This window comes from Saccostrea cucullata, unplaced genomic scaffold (genome assembly GCF_032062105.1).
Source record: "Saccostrea cucullata isolate Sc308-1 unplaced genomic scaffold, CSIRO_AGI_Scuc_v1 ctg5468, whole genome shotgun sequence".
Lineage (NCBI taxonomy): Eukaryota > Metazoa > Mollusca > Bivalvia > Ostreida > Ostreidae > Saccostrea > Saccostrea cuccullata.
This window is the reverse complement of record NW_026929654.1, coordinates 20,511-39,884: the sequence shown is the minus strand read 5'-3', so window position 1 is coordinate 39,884 and position 19,374 is coordinate 20,511. Positions and strand designations below refer to the sequence as shown.

The following is a 19,374-nucleotide window of genomic DNA, read 5'->3' as shown; positions in this document are numbered from 1 at the left end:
ATCACGAATATAGCCCTGGATTGGAATCCAGAAGTAAAGATGGTGAGGGGGAGGGGACAATACCCACCTAAAGAGGATCCGTAGTCGTAGGCAAAAGAGGTAGGATTGGCCTGTACTCATGTCAAAAACATAATGCAAAACAGAGTTTGATGGCGCAAGGTTGCTTCAAACCATTGCTCCCCAAGGAGCACAAAGGAATAAATAAATCAAATAAGCCTATTTTTGAGGGATTGTTTGTAAAAAGTGTCGACATCATTTTCAATTTCTCTATAACCAACTACACCAATTGCATGAAAAAATTGCCATAAAGCTTATTATTTGAATATGATACAAGTTTGTTTAAATTATCCCACTACATTTTTTCAAAGGGAAAATTTAAATAACTAGTTGACGTTTTTGGTTTCATCTTTGAAAATCTTCTCAGTAGCCAGTTGTCAAGAAAGTTAAACTTTTTTGTATAACCTTCTTTATATTCAAATTTGTTCGAATGATGACCGCTGTAAGAAGGCTTGGAAAAATGTTTAGATCAAGTTTTAAAAAGATATAAATCGGAAAAAATCATTAAGTTTTCTTTTGAAGAATGTTAGTTTTCAATACCCAGCTTTGAAGCTAGTAAAAGACATCCATAGAAAACACTTTAAATATTTTGAAAAAAAAATGAAAATGGGGATTATACGAGGGTTGATCCAAAAGTAATGTCGAAACTTTGATGAAATTGCTATAAATTGACGTAAACCAACAAAATTATACATGATGGAAGCTTTATTTATTCAAAATCAGACCTGACAAAGAAACATGACACTTTCCAAAATATCGGATTTTAAACAATGTGCGTTTATGGTAGTCGCCGCTACTAAATATAACGTTATATGACGAATAAGCACCGTCATACTTTTAATCGTTCCTCTTTGTTTTATTTTTAAAAAATATGTAATTCGCAAACACTTTCACCAATTCCACTTTCTTTCATGATTCTTGATACTACTATACACTTACTTTTTTCATGATTAAGCCTTCTGTTAAAATTTTGTTAACAGTAGCATAAGACAAATTAAAAAATTCACATGACACTCTATACGGCTATCTTTTTTGGATAACGTCAGACACCATTGGACGTTTGCCGTCTAATATCCTGTCTTTTGGTCTTCTTTTCCTCTGCAGATCATTCAGTGACCAAGCACCCGCCCAAAATTGCTGAACTCATCTGTTTAGATTTGTCTTATTTACATTCTTTATAATGTAAGTTTGATTAATGAATGAACCTGTCGCTTGTGATCATTCCATTATTTTGAAGCAAAATGCATTACAACTAGTCGAACCATTTCCCCCCTATTTCGACAATCCCTTTAATTTGTTTAATTCAACAGATTAAAAAAAAAACAATGTTTATGATCACAAATACCAATGCTGTCATTTTTTTCAATTAAAGACTTAAAAATGACGAAAGTTGTGTCTTCTTAAAAAATGAGAGATTAAGTGCTTTTTAAAATCTTTTTAATGTATGTCTTTTTATTATAAAAAAAAATACACTTTAAAAGTGACGTTCCGTTGTGACGCGGCGGCACCCACTATGCTGCATGTTTAAATCATTTATAAAATAAATTCAAATAAACATTATTAAATTAAAATTTCAATGTTGATTTGATTTATATGTGTGTATCTTTTGATTTATTGTATTTGATAATATGGCGCCAAATATTAAAGATATGGGCACTGTGACATTACTTTTGGATCAACCCTCGTATATCTTTTACAGCAAAGCTCCTATGAATGGTGATTCCACTTTTTGCATATATATAGCTGGCACTAAAAAAACATCGACACTGTATATAATAAGGGTCGAATCTACTAAGTAGACACAAGATCAAAGATAAAGGATATGGAGATAACAAACAGATTTTAACATCAACGTCCATAAAACAATACAAAATAGGAGCAGAGCGACACAGTCCTCCAAAACATCAGAGGTGTGATCAGGTTCCATCGAGGAAATTTATTAGCAAAACAAAATTTATATAAAACACGAAAATTCTTTCTGACCCCCATCCCAAACTAAGAAAAAAAGGAAAAAAGATGGTCAACACATTGTCTTTTAAATTTCTTAAACGATTCTTTGGTATATTTTTATATCTTTTGGCTTTATTCCATCATCCAGCATTGTCATTTATGCTGCCATATTTCGACAAAACCACGAAAAATACGGAAAATAAGCAATGTCCTTAGAAAAATACTTATATATTAAGGAAGTCAATTTGAGTATTTCAAATAAATAGAATCAAAGAAAGTTAGAATTTTTTTGGTAAATACTTTTGGTAGAATCATACAAATGTAACGCCACACCATTTATCAAATTATCTTTAAACTTTAAAACATCGACTTTGAAAAATTAAGATAATGATTTAAAAGAATATGTACTTTTGACATTTAATACATAATCTTGTTTTGTCTCATACTGAAGTTCGATAATGTTTTTTTTTACAAGATGAATGTGACCGCAATTTGTGCGAAAAACAGTGTGCGCTTGAAAAGTGTTCGGAACTGTATATATACCTTTGTAAAACTGATCGAAATAAAAAAAAAGAGAAAAAAGTTCATCCTTCAAGAAGTCCTTTAATTGATTATCATTTAATTAATAAAATGTGTCAGAAGACTTACCCGTAGAGTTACACTATCGCTAGTCATTGCTCCAGCTGTAGCCCTTGCAATATATTGTTCTTCTTGTAACAAAGCTGTGAAACATGCATTCACAAAGGACGATTTTCCACTCCCAGTTTCTCCAAGAAGTAAAATATTGAGTGTAGAATCATGATTTTTCAATTCCGCCGATATGCTTTGCATAAGATCGTCTTTTATCTACAGATATTTTTTAAAGAAAAAGAAACTTTCATAAGATAGCGTTTATGATATATATGCAAACTTTGTGTTAAATAAGACGCGATGTAATATGTTGCATTATAAAGTGGCAGACACGGCTTCAGTAACTGTCAATAACGCATATATCAATAAACATTTACCATATCGAAATTAAACACCCACAGAGTATCTATTTTTAGGTCAACTGAGTAAACTATCCGTTTTCGTCTGTCGTCGTGCGTCGTGGGGTGTGTTTCGTTCGTCGTGTGTTAATATTTGAACATTTTCAGCTTCTTTTCTGCAACCGCTCAACCAATTTCAACCAATTTCAACCAATTTTGGCATAAGGCATCCTTTGTTGAAGGGGAACAAAAATTGTGAATTTCATGGACCCTGCCCCCCCCCCCTGGGGCCTGAGAGGTGGGGCCAAAACCACTAAAATTAGTGCAATCTTCTTTACTCCTGGACACCAAACAGTCTAACTGCTGGCATGATTATAATTAGCATTAAGTCCTTAACCAAAATTGTGAAATTCATGGCCCCAGGGTCAGGGGTTCTAGTACTAGGGTGGGGCTGTATAGATTTTATAGTAAAAAATGCATTATTTCTTTGAAAATCTTTTTCTCTGCTCCTGAGTAATAAAAGCACCAACTAAGAACATAGTTATAATAATCAAGAGTGTCTCTTCCAAAATTGTGAATTTTATGGCCCCAGGGTCAAAGGTTCTGGTATCAGGGCGGGGCTCTATTGATTATGTAGTGAAAATGCATTAATTATTTGGAAATCTTCTTCCCTGCTTCACGGTATTAAATAGACTAACTAAGTACATAGTTATGATGAGCAAGAGTGCCTTTACCAAGATTATACATATTTTGGCCCCAGGGTCAGGGGCTCTGGTTTAAGGGCGGCGCTCTATTGATTATAAAGTAAAACTGCATAAATTTTCTTCTCTGCTCCTGGGTATTAAATAAACTAACTAAGTACATAGTTATGATGGGCAAGAGTGCTTCTTTCAAAATTTTGAATTTTATGGTCAGGGTTTCTGGTGTTAGGGCGGGGCTCTATTGATTACATAGTGAAAATGCATAAATTCTTTAAAAAATTTTTTATATCCTCCCGGGTATTAAATAAACTAACTAAATACATTATTATGATGGGCAAGAGTGCCTCTTCCAAAATTGTGAATTTTATGGCCCCAGGGTCAGGGGTTCTGGTGTTAGAGTGGGGCTCTATTAATTATATAGTGAAAATACATTTATTCTTTGAAAGTATTCTATTCTGCTTCTGGGTAGTAAATAAACTAAGTACATATTTATAAAGGATAAGAGTCCCTCTTACAAAATTGTGAATTTTATGGCCCCAGGGTCGGGGGTTCTGGTGTTAGGGCGGGGCTCTATTAATTCTTCGAAAGTCCTCTTCACTGCTCCTAGGTATTGAATAAACTAAGTAAGTACAAAGTTTTGATGGAAACAAGTGCCTATTTAAAAATTGTTAAATTTATGGCCCCAGGGTCAGCGGTTCTGGTGTGTGTGTGGGAGGCTCTATTGATTATTTAGTGAAAATGCATTAATTCTTTGAAAATCTTATTTTCTGCTCCTAGATATTGAATAAGCTAATTAAATACATATTTATGATGGGGAGGAGTGCCTCTTCAAAGATTATGAATTGATGGTCCCAGGATCTGGGGTTCTAGTGATGGGGGGGGGGGGGCTCTATTGATTATATAGTAAAAATGAATTAATTCTTTGAAAATCTTCTTCTCTGCTCCTAGGTATTTAATAAACTAATTCAGTACATAGTGATGTTAAGCAAGAATGCCTCTACAAAAATTGGGAATTTCATGGACCCTGCCCCCCCCCCCCCCGGGGCCTGAGAGGTGGGGCCAAAACCACTAAAATTAGTGCAATCTTCTTTACTCCTGGACACCAAACAGTCTAACTGCTGGCATGATTATAATTAGCATTAAGTCCTTAACCAAAATTGTGAAATTCATGGCCCCAGGGTCAGGGGTTCTAGTACTAGGGTGGGGCTGTATAGATTTTATAGTAAAAAAATGCATTATTTCTTTGAAAATCTTTTTCTCTGCTCCTGAGTAATAAAAGCACCAACTAAGAACATAGTTATAATAATCAAGAGTGTCTCTTCCAAAATTGTGAATTTTATGGCCCCAGGGTCAAAGGTTCTGGTATCAGGGCGGGGCTCTATTGATTATGTAGTGAAAATGCATTAATTATTTGGAAATCTTCTTCCCTGCTTCAGGGTATTAAATAGACTAACTAAGTACATAGTTATGATGAGCAAGAGTGCCTTTACCAAGATTATACATATTTTGGCCCCAGGGTCAGGGGCTCTGGTTTAAGGGCGGCGCTCTATTGATTATAAAGTAAAACTGCATAAATTTTCTTCTCTGCTCCTGGGTATTAAATAAACTAACTAAGTACATAGTTATGATGGGCAAGAGTGCTTCTTCCAAAATTTTGAATTTTATGGTCAGGGTTTCTGGTGTTAGGGCGGGGCTCTATTGATTACATAGTGAAAATGCATAAATTCTTTAAAAATTTTTTTATATCCTCCCGGGTATTAAATAAACTAACTAAATACATTATTATGATGGGCAAGAGTGCCTCTTCCAAAATTGTGAATTTTATGGCCCCAGGGTCAGGGGTTCTGGTGTTAGAGTGGGGCTCTATTGATTATATAGTGAAAATACATTTATTCTTTGAAAGTATTCTATTCTGCTTCTGGGTAGTAAATAAACTAAGTACATATTTATAAAGGATAAGAGTCCCTCTTACAAAATTGTGAATTTTATGGCCCCAGGGTCGGGGGTTCTGGTGTTCGGGCGGGGCTCTATTAATTCTTCGAAAGTCTTCTTCACTGCTCCTAGGTATTGAATAAACTAAGTAAGTACAAAGTTATGATGGGAACAAGTGCCTATTTAAAAATTGTTAAATTTATGGCCCCAGGGTCAGCGGTTCTGGTATGTGTGTGGGAGGCTCTATCGATTATTTAGTGAAAATGCATTAATTCTTTGAAAATCTTATTTTCTGCTCCTAGATATTGAATAAGCTAATTAAATACATATTTATGATGGGGAGGAGTGCCTCTTCAAAGATTATGAATTGATGGTCCCAGGATCTGGGGTTCTAGTGATGGGGGGGGGGGCTCTATTGATTATAAAGTAAAAATGAATTAATTCTTTGAAAATCTTCTTCTCTGCTCCTAGGTATTTAATAAACTAATTCAGTACATAGTGATGTTGAGCAAGAATGCCTCTACAAAAATTGGGAATTTCATGGCTCAAGGTTCAGGGGTTCTGGTGTTAGGACGGGGCTATAAATGATTATATTATATAGTAAAAATACATTAAATCTTTGAAATGTTTTTCTCTCCTGGGTATTAAGCAGATGAACTACTTTTATAGTTATGATGAGCAAGGTCCATTTCTCCATAATTGTGAATTTCAAGGTCCAATGGGCAGGGGTACCAGGGGGGGGGGGACTCTACACATATTTTAAAAATTAATTAATTGTTTGAAATCTGCTTCTTTGTATTAATCGAACATTATTTTTTGATAAGCAAGGGTACGTTTTTAAAAATTGTGCAATGTGTGGACCTAGGGTCAGAGGTTTATGTCTCAGTGTTAGGGGCACTACTGATTATTGCTGAATATTACTGATTAGTTGAAATGCATATTTGTTCCCCTACCCTGCCTATGGGTATTAAGTAACCAAACTAAGCAATTGCTAAGTGTATCAATCTGGGAAATGAATGTTGAAAAAAAGTGTAAAGTTATGATGGGCAATGGTGCCTCTTTCAAAATTGTGAATGCCATAGCATCTAGCTTAAACATGACGCAAATTCAATCACTTGAAAGTTGTTGCATGATGCTCAGGTGACCTATAAGGCCCATGGGCCTCTTGTTATATTACTTATTTATTAAAAGTAGGATTTGAGCATACTTCGAATTAAATGCAATATATACCAATTATTGTCCAATGGTTCGGGTAGAGCTTACAGTTTGTTGCATAAGTTTGATTTCCCATTCCCTGTTAAATGATACACACAAGTTCGATAGTAAGGCACGCAGAAATAGGCGTGTGAACATTTTACATAAAAATAAAATTGACAAAAAAAAAAAAAAAGAAAAAAAAAAGAAAAAAAAAATATGTCTTGAAATTCTACATTACGGTCGAATTCAGATATTGATTGATTTATTAAATGAATGGCTTTATTGTTTGTTTTTAAAAATTGATTTTTTTTGTCCATTTTTTGCATTTTTTACTTGTTAAATAACTGTTTATTATTTTCAACATTCATATTTTTATTCCCCCTTAAAAGTAGTTCCGGGAATACAGTTTTTGTACTGTCTGTCCGTCTATCCGTCTAGCTCTCTGTCTGTGTTTCTGTTTGTCCACAAAAAATTTAACATTTGTATACAAACAAGAAATCTTACAAATAGCCTTCTCAGGATCAGGACAAAGTTTGCAGAAAATGTAAAAGTCTAAATAAAAATCAAGTCACTTTTTGAAATGATGAAATGATTCAACGTTTAACATGAAACACACCGAAGATAACAATAGTTCTGGACAAAGCTACTACAAGAATACGGAAGAAAGAAACCTAAGGGTAAATTGTACAGTATGAAAATACTGTGAAACAGATGGTAATTTGAATCCTTTAATGGAATTATTTAGTTATTCATTGATCATTTAACATTCTCTTACTTCGTGTTTATTAATTTTTGTGGCCATGTAATCGAAGATTCTGAGAATATATGTTTTGACTTGTCCCTTCGTCTTGCTGTCTGTTACTCCGAAAAAACTAAACCACGCCCATAACTTCGGACTGGGTGGGGCTATGGCTTTTATTTTTCAAAGTTGTGTTTTTTGTTTTGTGATATGACCTTTCTTTGGTTACCACAAAATTTAACTTCTAGCACCTACTGTGACATGGGACCTCGGTTTACACGGTCTCATCCGAAGGACCGATCTCGACGTCTCACAGTGGGATTCGAACCTGAACTGTGAGGATCAACTCCTGACGCTGTAACCACTACCTTTGCCATGTGGGCGTTTGTGCTAAGACTTTTATACGTCATATTAGTACATGTATTTATTGTGACAAGACTTTTCAGTGGATTCAAATATTCAGGAGCTTTTGGTCTTCATCTTCGAGTTTGACCCAGCTTGAAGCACAAATGAATTTAAAGCTTATGTGAGCTTTTCTGATCATCAGGTGTAAGCTGTCCGTCCGTCTGCGCCCGTCCGTCCGTCTGTATTTTTTTCTTCATATTTACCTTTTTCTCAAGAACCACTGCACCAATTGAGAACAAACTTGCTACAAAGCATGCTTGAGTAAAGGGAATTTCTAAATTGTCAAAACGAAGAGTGAAGTCTCCTTTCAAAGGAGGATGATTAAAAAAATGACAAAAATAATGTGGCGTCTTTGAAAAATCTCTTCAAGAACCACTAGGCTAGAAAAACTTAAATTTTGTGGGGCTAGTGTAAATTTTAAATTGTTCTTTTTATGACAATGTTATTTTTTCGGAAAATCAAGATCAAACTATTTATAACAGTTTTGTTGTTCATATGATTTTTACATTCATCAAAATATCAGCTAATATCTTGATTCGAAATTGACTAGTTTTACATATTTGTATTACTATCTTATATTACATCTTGTTGTATTTAAGTGGATGCGAATCGCAGGGGAATAATGATCAACCAGTAGATTTTTTTTTTAATTATATTTTAGTACGAGTTATATTAAAACCAATTCATTTCATTTGATTTTAGACACCAATGTGTATTATTAATTTTTTGTACAAGACAAGAGTTAAAATTTAACAACTAATGCTTTCAAAATACTCCTGCTTGGAAAGTGGGAGGATACATGTATATATTGATGTCCGTCTGTCTTTCTGTTTGTAGTCGTCCCGCTTATTACGCTTTGGGGTACCCATCTCTTATCCACAACCCCTCTTATACCAGTGAATGAAATTTAATGGCACTTTTACATACTCCTTGTTACATGTACCTGATGCCATTGTGTATCATCTTTTTTACTTATTGATCGGTAGCATATTTCGGGGTTTCCCTTAGAGAAACATATCATTCATTTTATAATATTAAGGGGTACCCATTTCTTATCCGTAACTCCTCATTTACAACTGAATTAAATTTAATGGTTTTTTCACGGATTTATTACATAATACCTTTGTGCACCTCCTATTTTAATTTTTCATCTCTCACTTATTCGGGGTTTCCAGAGCAAAGCATGGATGGTGCAATTTTAATCATATGGAAGGCGAGGGTTATCATTTAGTGATCTCAGTGCTCACTGTATCTCTAGTTTATTTGAGAATTATATTTCTATTATTTTCCCCCATCTTCATATTTAGATAAAAACGTGTTTATTATTGGGAAAGAGTTACCTCCGAAATTTCTGTTAATGTTTTGTGAATAGGACGCCATGGCACAGGTAGCAAATCTATAAAGCAAAGAGTTAGATTTAATATTGGTAAATTAAAGTAATTAAAACGTATAATGGCTAGTTTATCAAATTAACTGATGAATTTAAAAATGTATGTACATACTGTCATTTTCATTATCCTTGACAGATTCAGCGTCAGTCACCCTTTGTTTAGACAAATAATATCCTATAAAACAAGGACAATCATTTCATTTAACAGTATCTTAAAGTATAAAAAATCCATATCTTCATCACAAATTATCAAACTTCACCAATGCTTATGATTTTCAAATAATAAAATTGTGATATTTATCATATTAAATCACTCCTACTTTGTTTAAATGTATCTAAAGGCTCACTGATGTAAAAAAAAAGAAAAAAAAAATGTCCAGTTAGCTTGAAAAAAATATATTGATAAGGAAGTAACAACTTTTTTCCGTTATTTTATTGTACATGTATACGCATTTTCGAAACGAAAGATGTACCAAATTTCTAATTCTTACTTACTTTTTATGATATAAATGGCTACAATGACCGATATGGGAATAGCCACCACAGCTACTTTTACGATGACTGAAAAAAATGCAACTTTGAAATAACCGAAACAGGAAATAAAAAATAAACGATATTGTTTGTTAATAAAGTTACTTGGCGGGTTTTATATCATACATTCATGAGGAATATGTTATCGTTTCAGCTACTATATAATAATTGCTTTCATAAATAAATATTATTTAAATATAAGAACGACATTGTTAAAACGAGGCGACATCCAATATTCAGTTAAAATTTAAATATTTTGAAGAGTAATTCGAGTGCACTTTAAGGAGGAAAATAAAAACTGATTATGACAAATGGATTGTGATTAAAAAAGAGTTACTAGTACTTTTGATGCCCTTGATATATTAAGAAAAACAAACTTAAGAAAGTCTGCTTGATACATGTATATGAATACGAAGAAAAAGGGAAAGAATTTGACGGAATCTCCCCCCTCTCCCTCTATTCTCTCATATCCGATTTTACTGTTTGTACAAATATCATTGTCACAGTATCCATTAGTAGGAATCGTATTATGAATTGATGATTTGTTTAAGAATATTTAAAAAAAAATAACAAACATACTATTGCTTTCCTTGAATTGTTGCCAAAGATTCTTACGTGGAATGACCTCATTCAATTCTGAAAAAAAAATTCTAAAACATATATACATGTATACGCTAAAGTGTGAAGAAACTTTCAAGGGGGCGACTGGGATTTCTTGTGCGCAATCCCTCAATTCAATTAAGTATTCATATGTTACTTAAAAAAGTTCTAAAAATGCTTTTGGAATTGATAGATTTATAAATATCGTAGAGTTTATAATTTTTGATTAAGAATGACCAAACATTTGTAATCTATGACACCTTTGACAGTTATCGGCTGTTAAAAGGTCCTTCAACTCAAGCTCTCCTGGATATATCGTATCGACGTAGGAATGGGAATTACCATTGTTTATTGACAATACGTCCTTGATATATCTAAAAGTCGAGTTGAAGGCCACAACAAGTTTTTTCTGCTTTTCATGCATAAGATTTTTCGAAAATTCTGCTTCATATGAATACAGAAATAGGACTGCTACATACGGAGGGCAATTTGTTCCCATGGGAATTCCAATAGATTGTTGGAAGACCTGGTCTCCAAAACCACATAGATATTGCCAATCAGAAACTCAAGCATCTTCTTGATATCAACATCAGAGTACTTGTGTGTGCAATCAGAAATGCTTTTAACCTAATGTTACAAATTGCAAATATTACATAACACTTTTGTGCATCATACCACGGGCATTGATTTGATCTTTCAACTCCTGTATATCCAACTTTAAACCTGAAATATAATGCATCATACTTTAAAATTTCTTATGATGTGCAGATACGTTACATACAATTCATGTAATGTCTCATTTCTTATACAACGTCTTTCATGAAAAAATAAATGATACATGTAAAATGTAAAGTTAAAAGGGATTCATTCATATATGATTTATCAGAATACTAGTATTAAAGATGGAAAATTTAAATAAAAAATAAATACTTTAGAGATCATTAATTTACAGGCGTTTAATAATATTTTTTTTATTAATGTTATTGACGTATTTTCCTTTAAGAACCCAAGACCTACGAATCCATTTAATTGCCCGTGGGCAATTTCAATTCATGGTCTAACCTTCAATTTTCTTTTTTTCTTTCGAAAAATTCTTTTGCAGTTCTAAAACGAAATACATGATTATACACATTTTATATTATATATATAATTCAATATACAATATGTTTTACAATCAGTAGTATTAAATGAGGATCTGTGCTTATCAGAGGCTTATATGAGTTTTGTAAATGACATGTTTATAGGTCTTCATAAGATTTTTAAGGAAGAAAAAGTCACCATAGAATTTTCTTTAAAAACATCAACTACAATTCAGTATTTGAAAAATTATAATTTAGAAGTTTTGATAATCAGAGAATTTTTTTCACAAGATTCTACATGAAAAGTAATAAAAATCCTAGTTGAGGTATTAAACTACACAATTAGAGATAACAAGGACGTGAACAAAATGAATACAAATTGTCATCGATTTTCCTCCTTGACTCGAAATATTCCTTTGGGTCGAAAATGAAATACGAAAAACGCTTTATATTTAGATATCTTACTGGAAGAAGACGTCAATACAATCTATAACACATTTGCTCTGCACCAAGTTTTTATTGCTTTATGGACTTTGATATTGAATAGTCGTCCGTTATGTCCATATCCTTCATACAAAAACTTGAGGCATTGATTGATAAACAAGAGTTGCTGGAAAAGTTCGATGACTATTGTCATATCTTTTTATTTAATCTCATATTGTATCAAGATTTGGTATTTAAAATTTAAAAGATACCATGATCCACTACAACTTATTTTGAGGTAACAAAAATCAAGCCAAGGAAAAATAAAAATTTTGTCATTTGCAGTTAATACCTGAAATAATGTCTGTTGGCAAGCCTTCTAAAATGGCACAAAATGAAAAGAAACACAGATTATAAAATGATACCTAGTTTCATATTCCTAATTAAGAATGAATAGTTTGCTATGTGGAAAAAAAATCAGAGGTGGCAACTTCTCTATGAAATAGAGAGGAAAACGTGACGTCAAACAACGTTGCAGAGCAGCAGTAAAAGTTTGTTTGACGAATTGGGAATTGATACATTTGTGTGTAAAAAGTCCATGGGTCATATGAATAATTTAGACTCTGTATGAGACAAAGGCAACCTGTGAGGAAATTCTTCCGTAAAATTCTTACCAAATCTTTCAGTTTGGAAATAAGATAATGGAAAGAGAAAACTGTTTAACAGTTGCTGAAATTGTGAAAAAAACTATGACGCGGAACAAAAAATAACACAAAATTTTGACAAACTGTTCTTTACTACTCGAACAAGTGTACCAAGCAAGATAAGTAAAAATTAATTTATTCAATAAAGTTTTCCCCTTTTTTGAAAGTATACTGAAAGGAAAAAGTAACGCAGGGTAAACTTTTGAGATGAATTAAATTATATTTCTATCCTGCTTTTAAAATCGTCTTTTAAAAGGTAACCAAAATTCCATATGATTGTGTCTTATATTTCATGAGTTATTGAAACTCATATGAAGATACCTCCCAAAAGTGAAAATCGAAAAATCTCATTATCTTCAGGGTCTCCTCCGCGCTTCTGTCACAGCCTTAATTCTCCTTTGCTTCGAATTCATCATATGGTTTATTTTCAATCGCTGGCTATACAATCCGTGGGTGCGCATGCGCTTGTAAGAGGAACACAACATAAAGTTGATCGGCTCTAAAACCCAAGTTGCGCATTTGGTTTCTTTCAGTTTTAGGGTGATTGTAATGATTATAATAATCTTCTGTATTAATAACGTTTTTTGTTGTAGTAAGATGCCGATTAAACAGGTGTTAGAACGAAAAATCCGATCTTAACGTGGTTCTGTTTTGCATCGACGTCATCTTCACAGTTGGTTTAAAATTTAAACAAATCTAGGCACTCTCTGACAACAGGTAAGAAAGTGCCCCGTCGTTGCCTTTGTCCATGATTAGACATTTCGAAAAGAAGGCCACAATGAACTTCGCTAAAATGTACCAAGATTGCAAAGAAATTTATATCGTCTGTAAATATTGAAAAACAATGTGTATATCTCAGGTGCATAAAATGGTACAACAAGAATAGTTGACAAACTCTTCGTCATTAAATTGCACTTGGTTTGAGATTTCTAACGTTTTCCCTACGTGACGTAATACATTTTACGGTTGAGTAAATCTGAACACAGATTTTGGTACACAGTAACAAACATTCATATCTGACCAATTTTCGTAATTTTCGGTCATGCAGTTAAATAAATTCCGAATATTATACTACTCTGCGTTTCTATTTCTTGTTGAAGTTATAATGTGCTCTAAGGTTGCAAAAATGTTGATTTTAAAATATCATCAATTGATTTTTTTTAATCTGATAAAATAAGACATTATGCATATGGAAAAAGATATATTTATATTGTGTTAATGTGCTTATTCAGTTAAACTCTACGATAAACTGGGCAGCGAATTTTTACTTCATGACAAACTTTTTCGAAATTTCAAGACCTAACCTGAAAAACATTATTCAGATTTCCTGTTTCAATATATGTTTTAAAAAAATATCGCTGACTTAGGCCTATATGTTAAAAAGTTATTTATCCTTATTGAACTTTTACAAGAAATACTACTGACTTTTAAAGTTGACTTTTAACTTCGGCATTTAAACTTGTGTCATGTTCGGAGAAAATAATATGCATATGGACATTGACAAATGACTTGTTGAACTGGGAATATCAGCAGTCTTATTAACAGTATATATTTCACACTTTCCTTGGTCAATACACCTTCGGCATCGGGTGACATAACACTCCAGACCTTTCTTGTCACCTTCGGACAAATATTCTGGTATGTCACCCTCGAAGTCATGTAATATTTGTATAATGAATATAATTATGTATTTGTTTAAAAGATTTTTAGTGGTGGGGGCTTACCTTTAATAAAGCCTTGTTCTTTCTTCAAGTCAGTTGTCAGAGCTAAAATTAAATGTAGATTTTGTATTACAATTTATTATTGTTTTTTAAAATCAAAAACAAGAAAACATTAATGTAACCAACAATTGTCGGCCAGCAAATACATGAAGCAAACAGTTGAAACGATTTTTGATCATCAAACCGCTTCGATACATGTATGTTGAAAAAGGCATGCGTCTACATGATGGGGACGATAGTCGAGAATATTTTGAAAACCTATAGTCGGATGAAAATCGAACAAAACGATACCCTTTTAAACTTTAACAATTCGTCAAGAAAATGTAGGGTGTATAAATATAAATTTAAACTAGACAAATCACCTAGATAATAAAAAATGTATTTCACTTTAAGGTATACCTTTACTCACAAGACTAAAAATTCCATTGATAAGAACGAAAAACCACCTATTGCACATAGTATACCTACAAATCTGGTGTTAAATTATAATTTCATTTTATAAGGTCGATGACCAACTTTTCATGCTAGTGGCCCCTGAATATTTCGCGGGAAATACTTCAATTTTTCATACTATGACTATTTTTTTCTTCACTTACAACATATTACAAGTAACAAAACTTTTTTAATATGAAATATTATAGCAATGGAACAGAGTTGCTTCAAATGAAGAAACAATTAGAATTTGGGTCCTAAACTTGAAAATTATTACAGTCCGAATTTCCTCTGTCATATATATATATATATATATATTTTCCCATTTTTAATCAAATATTTAAAAAATCTGACTGATAAGAACTCTTAATTATCAATAACCTCAGGTTAGTTTTGTTGCCCTAATTCTCATGGTATTAAAATTATATTGGGTCAATGATCAAATTATTGAAATATGTTGTCTTGAATGATTTTTGTTCACATTTTTGAATTTAATTATTTCTTTGCATTCTAATATAATTTATGATCTTTAAAACACATAATATTTGTAAATTGTAGTTTTAAAATACATATAATCTTTACATTGTGATTAATATCGCAAGAAATAAAAGATTTCGACAAAAATGAAAAATTAAAAATTTAGTCCGAATTTCCTCTGCATTACCATACACTGAGTTTTGTTCCCGTATATTTTCTTCAAAGAATAAAATATTAAATTTTTAAAGTGATATTGAGATAACACTCAGTTATTCTATCCATTTAAATCATTTTTTTATTGAACATATCATACTTTTTAAAATATCCTTTCTGTTTTCTGAAACCTGAGTAAAGGTCATCCTTAAGAATGTAAAACACGAACTGTGTAGAGTAAGTTTTGATGCGACATTTAAAATTCGAAGTTTAAAACAAAGGACCTGTCGTTTTTCCGATGGTAAATGATAAGTATATTTATATATAAAACCTGCAAAACATATACATTTTTATTACATTTTTACAGATTCACTTAATGGAATTAAAAATACATGTATTATGTATCTCGTAATTTATAAAAGGAAAGAACGCGGTGATTAACAATTTCTTTAATGTTAAGAAGACCTTTAATTCTAACTAACTGCTCCCAGCTCAATCCCCAGAAACAACACTTTAACTTATATGTATATAGAGCAGTCCGGTCCTCCGGGCTGAAATATAAAGATATCAAGATCAGTAATTAAACTTTCACATTAACTTTTGATTAAGCAAAATGAGTTTGATAATAAACATGAAAAAACCCACTTTTTTAATAGGACGGATAGATTTTTTGTTTGATTTACAGTTTGTTAATTAAAATACTTGCAAAGCTTCAAATCTAAATATAGAGTATATTTTAAACACCTATGTTATAATTGTATTATGATATAGAAAAACTTGAGAGCATAGGGGTAGGTTTGTGAAGTTTGAACTAATAATCGTTTAATTATATATATTTTAACATTATTTTTTTCACAAATATTCTGTAGATATCCGATGTTTCTCACAGGCGTGATAAATTTATGATACACTTTAAATCAATTTATTATTTATGAAAAAAATATATACCTGTAAATCTATCTTTAAGGTCAGACGAGACGTTCCACAAAATCTGTTTTGTATATCTTCGTAATGTATGAAAAATATTTAAATTTTTAATAACATTCTGATTTCTAAATCAGTTTTTTAAAGTTTTTTTCTAAATCAAAACACTTAAACATTTGAAATTGGAAAATTATTTTTCTTCCCCAAAGGATTATATAAGAAAAACTACCTCTGGTATCTTGAAGAAATGCCTGGTAAGGTACCTCATTTTTTGTGAGTAAACATGTTTAAGTAACAATACTTCAATGACAGAGTCTTAGAAAATTTTATCTATTATTAAAGAACGTCTCGTCTGCCCTTAAGTATTAAGTTGATTCAGGATAGAAATTTATGCAATAAATTAAAATATTTGTATTTATTGTCAAAAGCTTATAATCTGCGATGCATCCAATAATCACTTTAAAATATTAAATACTTAGTTATTGATAAATAATACGTGAAGGAGACAGGTCGAAATAAAGGGTCAAAGAAAACATCTATGACAAAATCTATCATGAACTACTCCACCCCTACTAATGTGTTCGGAACCTTTTATTCTTCGGTGTTCTTCAAATTATAAAACCCGATGAGTTCAAAATAGCTCTAACATTGGCTCTGACGAGCGTAAGTGAGACTACAGCGAGATAGGGTAAATTATTCACGGAAATGTGGCCAGGAAGTGACTAGCAAGTGGAGACTTGGTAAACAGAAAAGTTTTGTTGCATTTCAGTTTCTACCAGCTTATAATATCTGTGGAAGTCGCAGTTATGATAAGGCTGTCCGAAGGCTTAAAATGCCTTGAAAATATACATTTTATCCCGAGCTAGATTTTAATTTTAACATGTAATCTTTGTTTGAAATTGTAGACAACTTGAGATGATAGTTTAATCCTGTTTTATTTTAAAGCATTTCCGTGACGTCACATGACTGTGTTGATCACGTGACGGAGATTTGTGATACTCCTAATTGTTGCACAAAAACGCTTCGGCACAAGTGCAAAACAAAAATATTGTGCAAAGTTTGTTACCTAGACCAATTCGTCATGATCTCTAGTGCATAGAAAGTGCTGGGGGCAGGTTTAATTTTTACTCGTTAAGAAAATATTCTACAAGAAATTCAACTTACCAACATAAGACGGGGTATTTTCCACTCTTTATCGCGATTTATACAAAAATGGATAAACTACACACAATCCCCCAGCAATATACAGTTAGAGGACATACTTCTCTTGTAGATTCACAAAGAATATCTTTAATTTGTCCTTATTTATCACTTGTGCCAGTCCAATATAAACACGATTCATAAATTCTAACCCTGTCTTCGGACGTGTAAGGGGAGCGTTTCAAACATAATTTTTTGGTATTGTTTGAATATGTGCATATCGGGCAAGTAAAAGGAATAAGGATATTTAAATTTCAAATGTTCAACATCATAACAGCACACTCGAGCTCAAATACAATCCTAACACTTGAATTAAACAATAAGTCCCCAAAATAAATCTACGTGCCATGTAAAAATTATGACACTTTCCCCGTCATGCCAGCTCAAGTATGCAGTGACTTGACGTCATATTCTATTATGACGTCATATCTATGTAGTTAAGAGAAGTTACTACGGTTTGAACAGTTTGATATTTTACGGGCAGCCTTATCCTAGCTGCGATGTTTTTCATTCGATCTCTCTTACATTCATTCAAACTTAAATTAGTATTCTCTATATTGCAATTTTCTGCAGTTATTCATTCAAATTCTTTTTGGACAAATATATTTACATGGGAACTGGAACTATGTTTTTTGGCGTAAGATTAGCAAATGAGGCACCAGCATGATTTTATTGACTAATCAGCTGAATGAGAATTGCATTATGGGTTACTACGAATACTTCAGGAATTTTACGGTAAAAAGAGGTAAATCTTATGGTAAATGAATAGCATTAAAAAAAGTCGATACTATTTTCATGCTTGCAATAACAAACAATTAATCTGTTAAATAACCGATGGAAGTCTGGGTTTCTAAAAGTCATACTGCAAAGCGATTTGCGTCTGTATTAATTCCTTTGTTCAATTGTTGTACTATCAGTGAATACAATTGTCATGTGGATTCCCTGGCCAAAACACGTGATCACAAGTATAGTTATGTAAGCAAAGTTTTGTTTATTTAAATGCTTAAGAGATGCTGCTCGGTTTCCTTACCCTTGAAGCGCTTGTGTTCTAAACTAGACAAAAAAAAAACCTACATTTTTTTTCTAGTTAACAGTAGATCTTTCATACTTTCTAATCTTTGTATTTTGTTCATAAGAACATTTCTTTTATTTTTCACTCCATTCACAAGATCATAGATTGAGCCGAAACACGTGTTCGAAGTAAAATGTAAACATGTATTTGGCGTACACGTTGCTATTCATTCAAAGATTGGTCAGTTGCTCGTGGTTAGATCCTCTGTGCGCATTTATAACAATAACCATATAAGGCAAACAAAGATTTGTCAGTGTAGATGATATTACAACTATTTTTTTTACCAGCGTATAGGTAGCTACTAACTATTATTTTCGCCGTAAAGTATGATACGATATATATTGTCATTCAACACCCCCCTTGAAGCACCACCCCTTGTCTGTTTAAAATCATGAAAGTTTTTCAGAAATGAAACCACATTTTTACAGGACATACAGACTAAAGGAATTTCCTGTTTACTGCCATTTTTATTTATTAAACCGGTTCTGCCCTATAACCTTTGAATAGATCAATCTAAACCACGTGCCTTGAATTTAAACCACAATAACATAAGTAGGGGTGTACTCCAAAAAAATTATTTTCTTGAGTAAAAATATAATAGGGCCCTGTATTAATACATGAAAACTATGTCTAGAGGATTTGTATCTTCTATAACTACGCGTATGCTAAGCTGCCATATATGTAAACATCTATATACATGTATCAGATACTTAATCCTC

The 19,374-nt window shown here is 32.3% G+C and overlaps 1 protein-coding gene across 1 annotated transcript; it reads right to left on the bottom strand.

Annotated features, from left to right (window-relative positions):
• Positions 1 to 2,577: 2,577 nt before the first annotated feature.
• Positions 2,578 to 11,590, bottom strand: LOC134281620 (uncharacterized). Its single transcript, XM_062764054.1, has 7 exons — positions 11,533 to 11,590; positions 11,146 to 11,193; positions 10,450 to 10,506; positions 9,835 to 9,900; positions 9,452 to 9,514; positions 9,290 to 9,345; positions 2,578 to 2,853 (listed from the first exon to the last, which is right to left on the bottom strand). The coding sequence occupies exons 1-7, from the start codon at positions 11,588 to 11,590 to the stop codon at positions 2,626 to 2,628; spliced, it is 576 nt and encodes a 191-aa protein (XP_062620038.1). The 3' UTR covers positions 2,578 to 2,625.
• Positions 11,591 to 19,374: the final 7,784 nt, after the last annotated feature.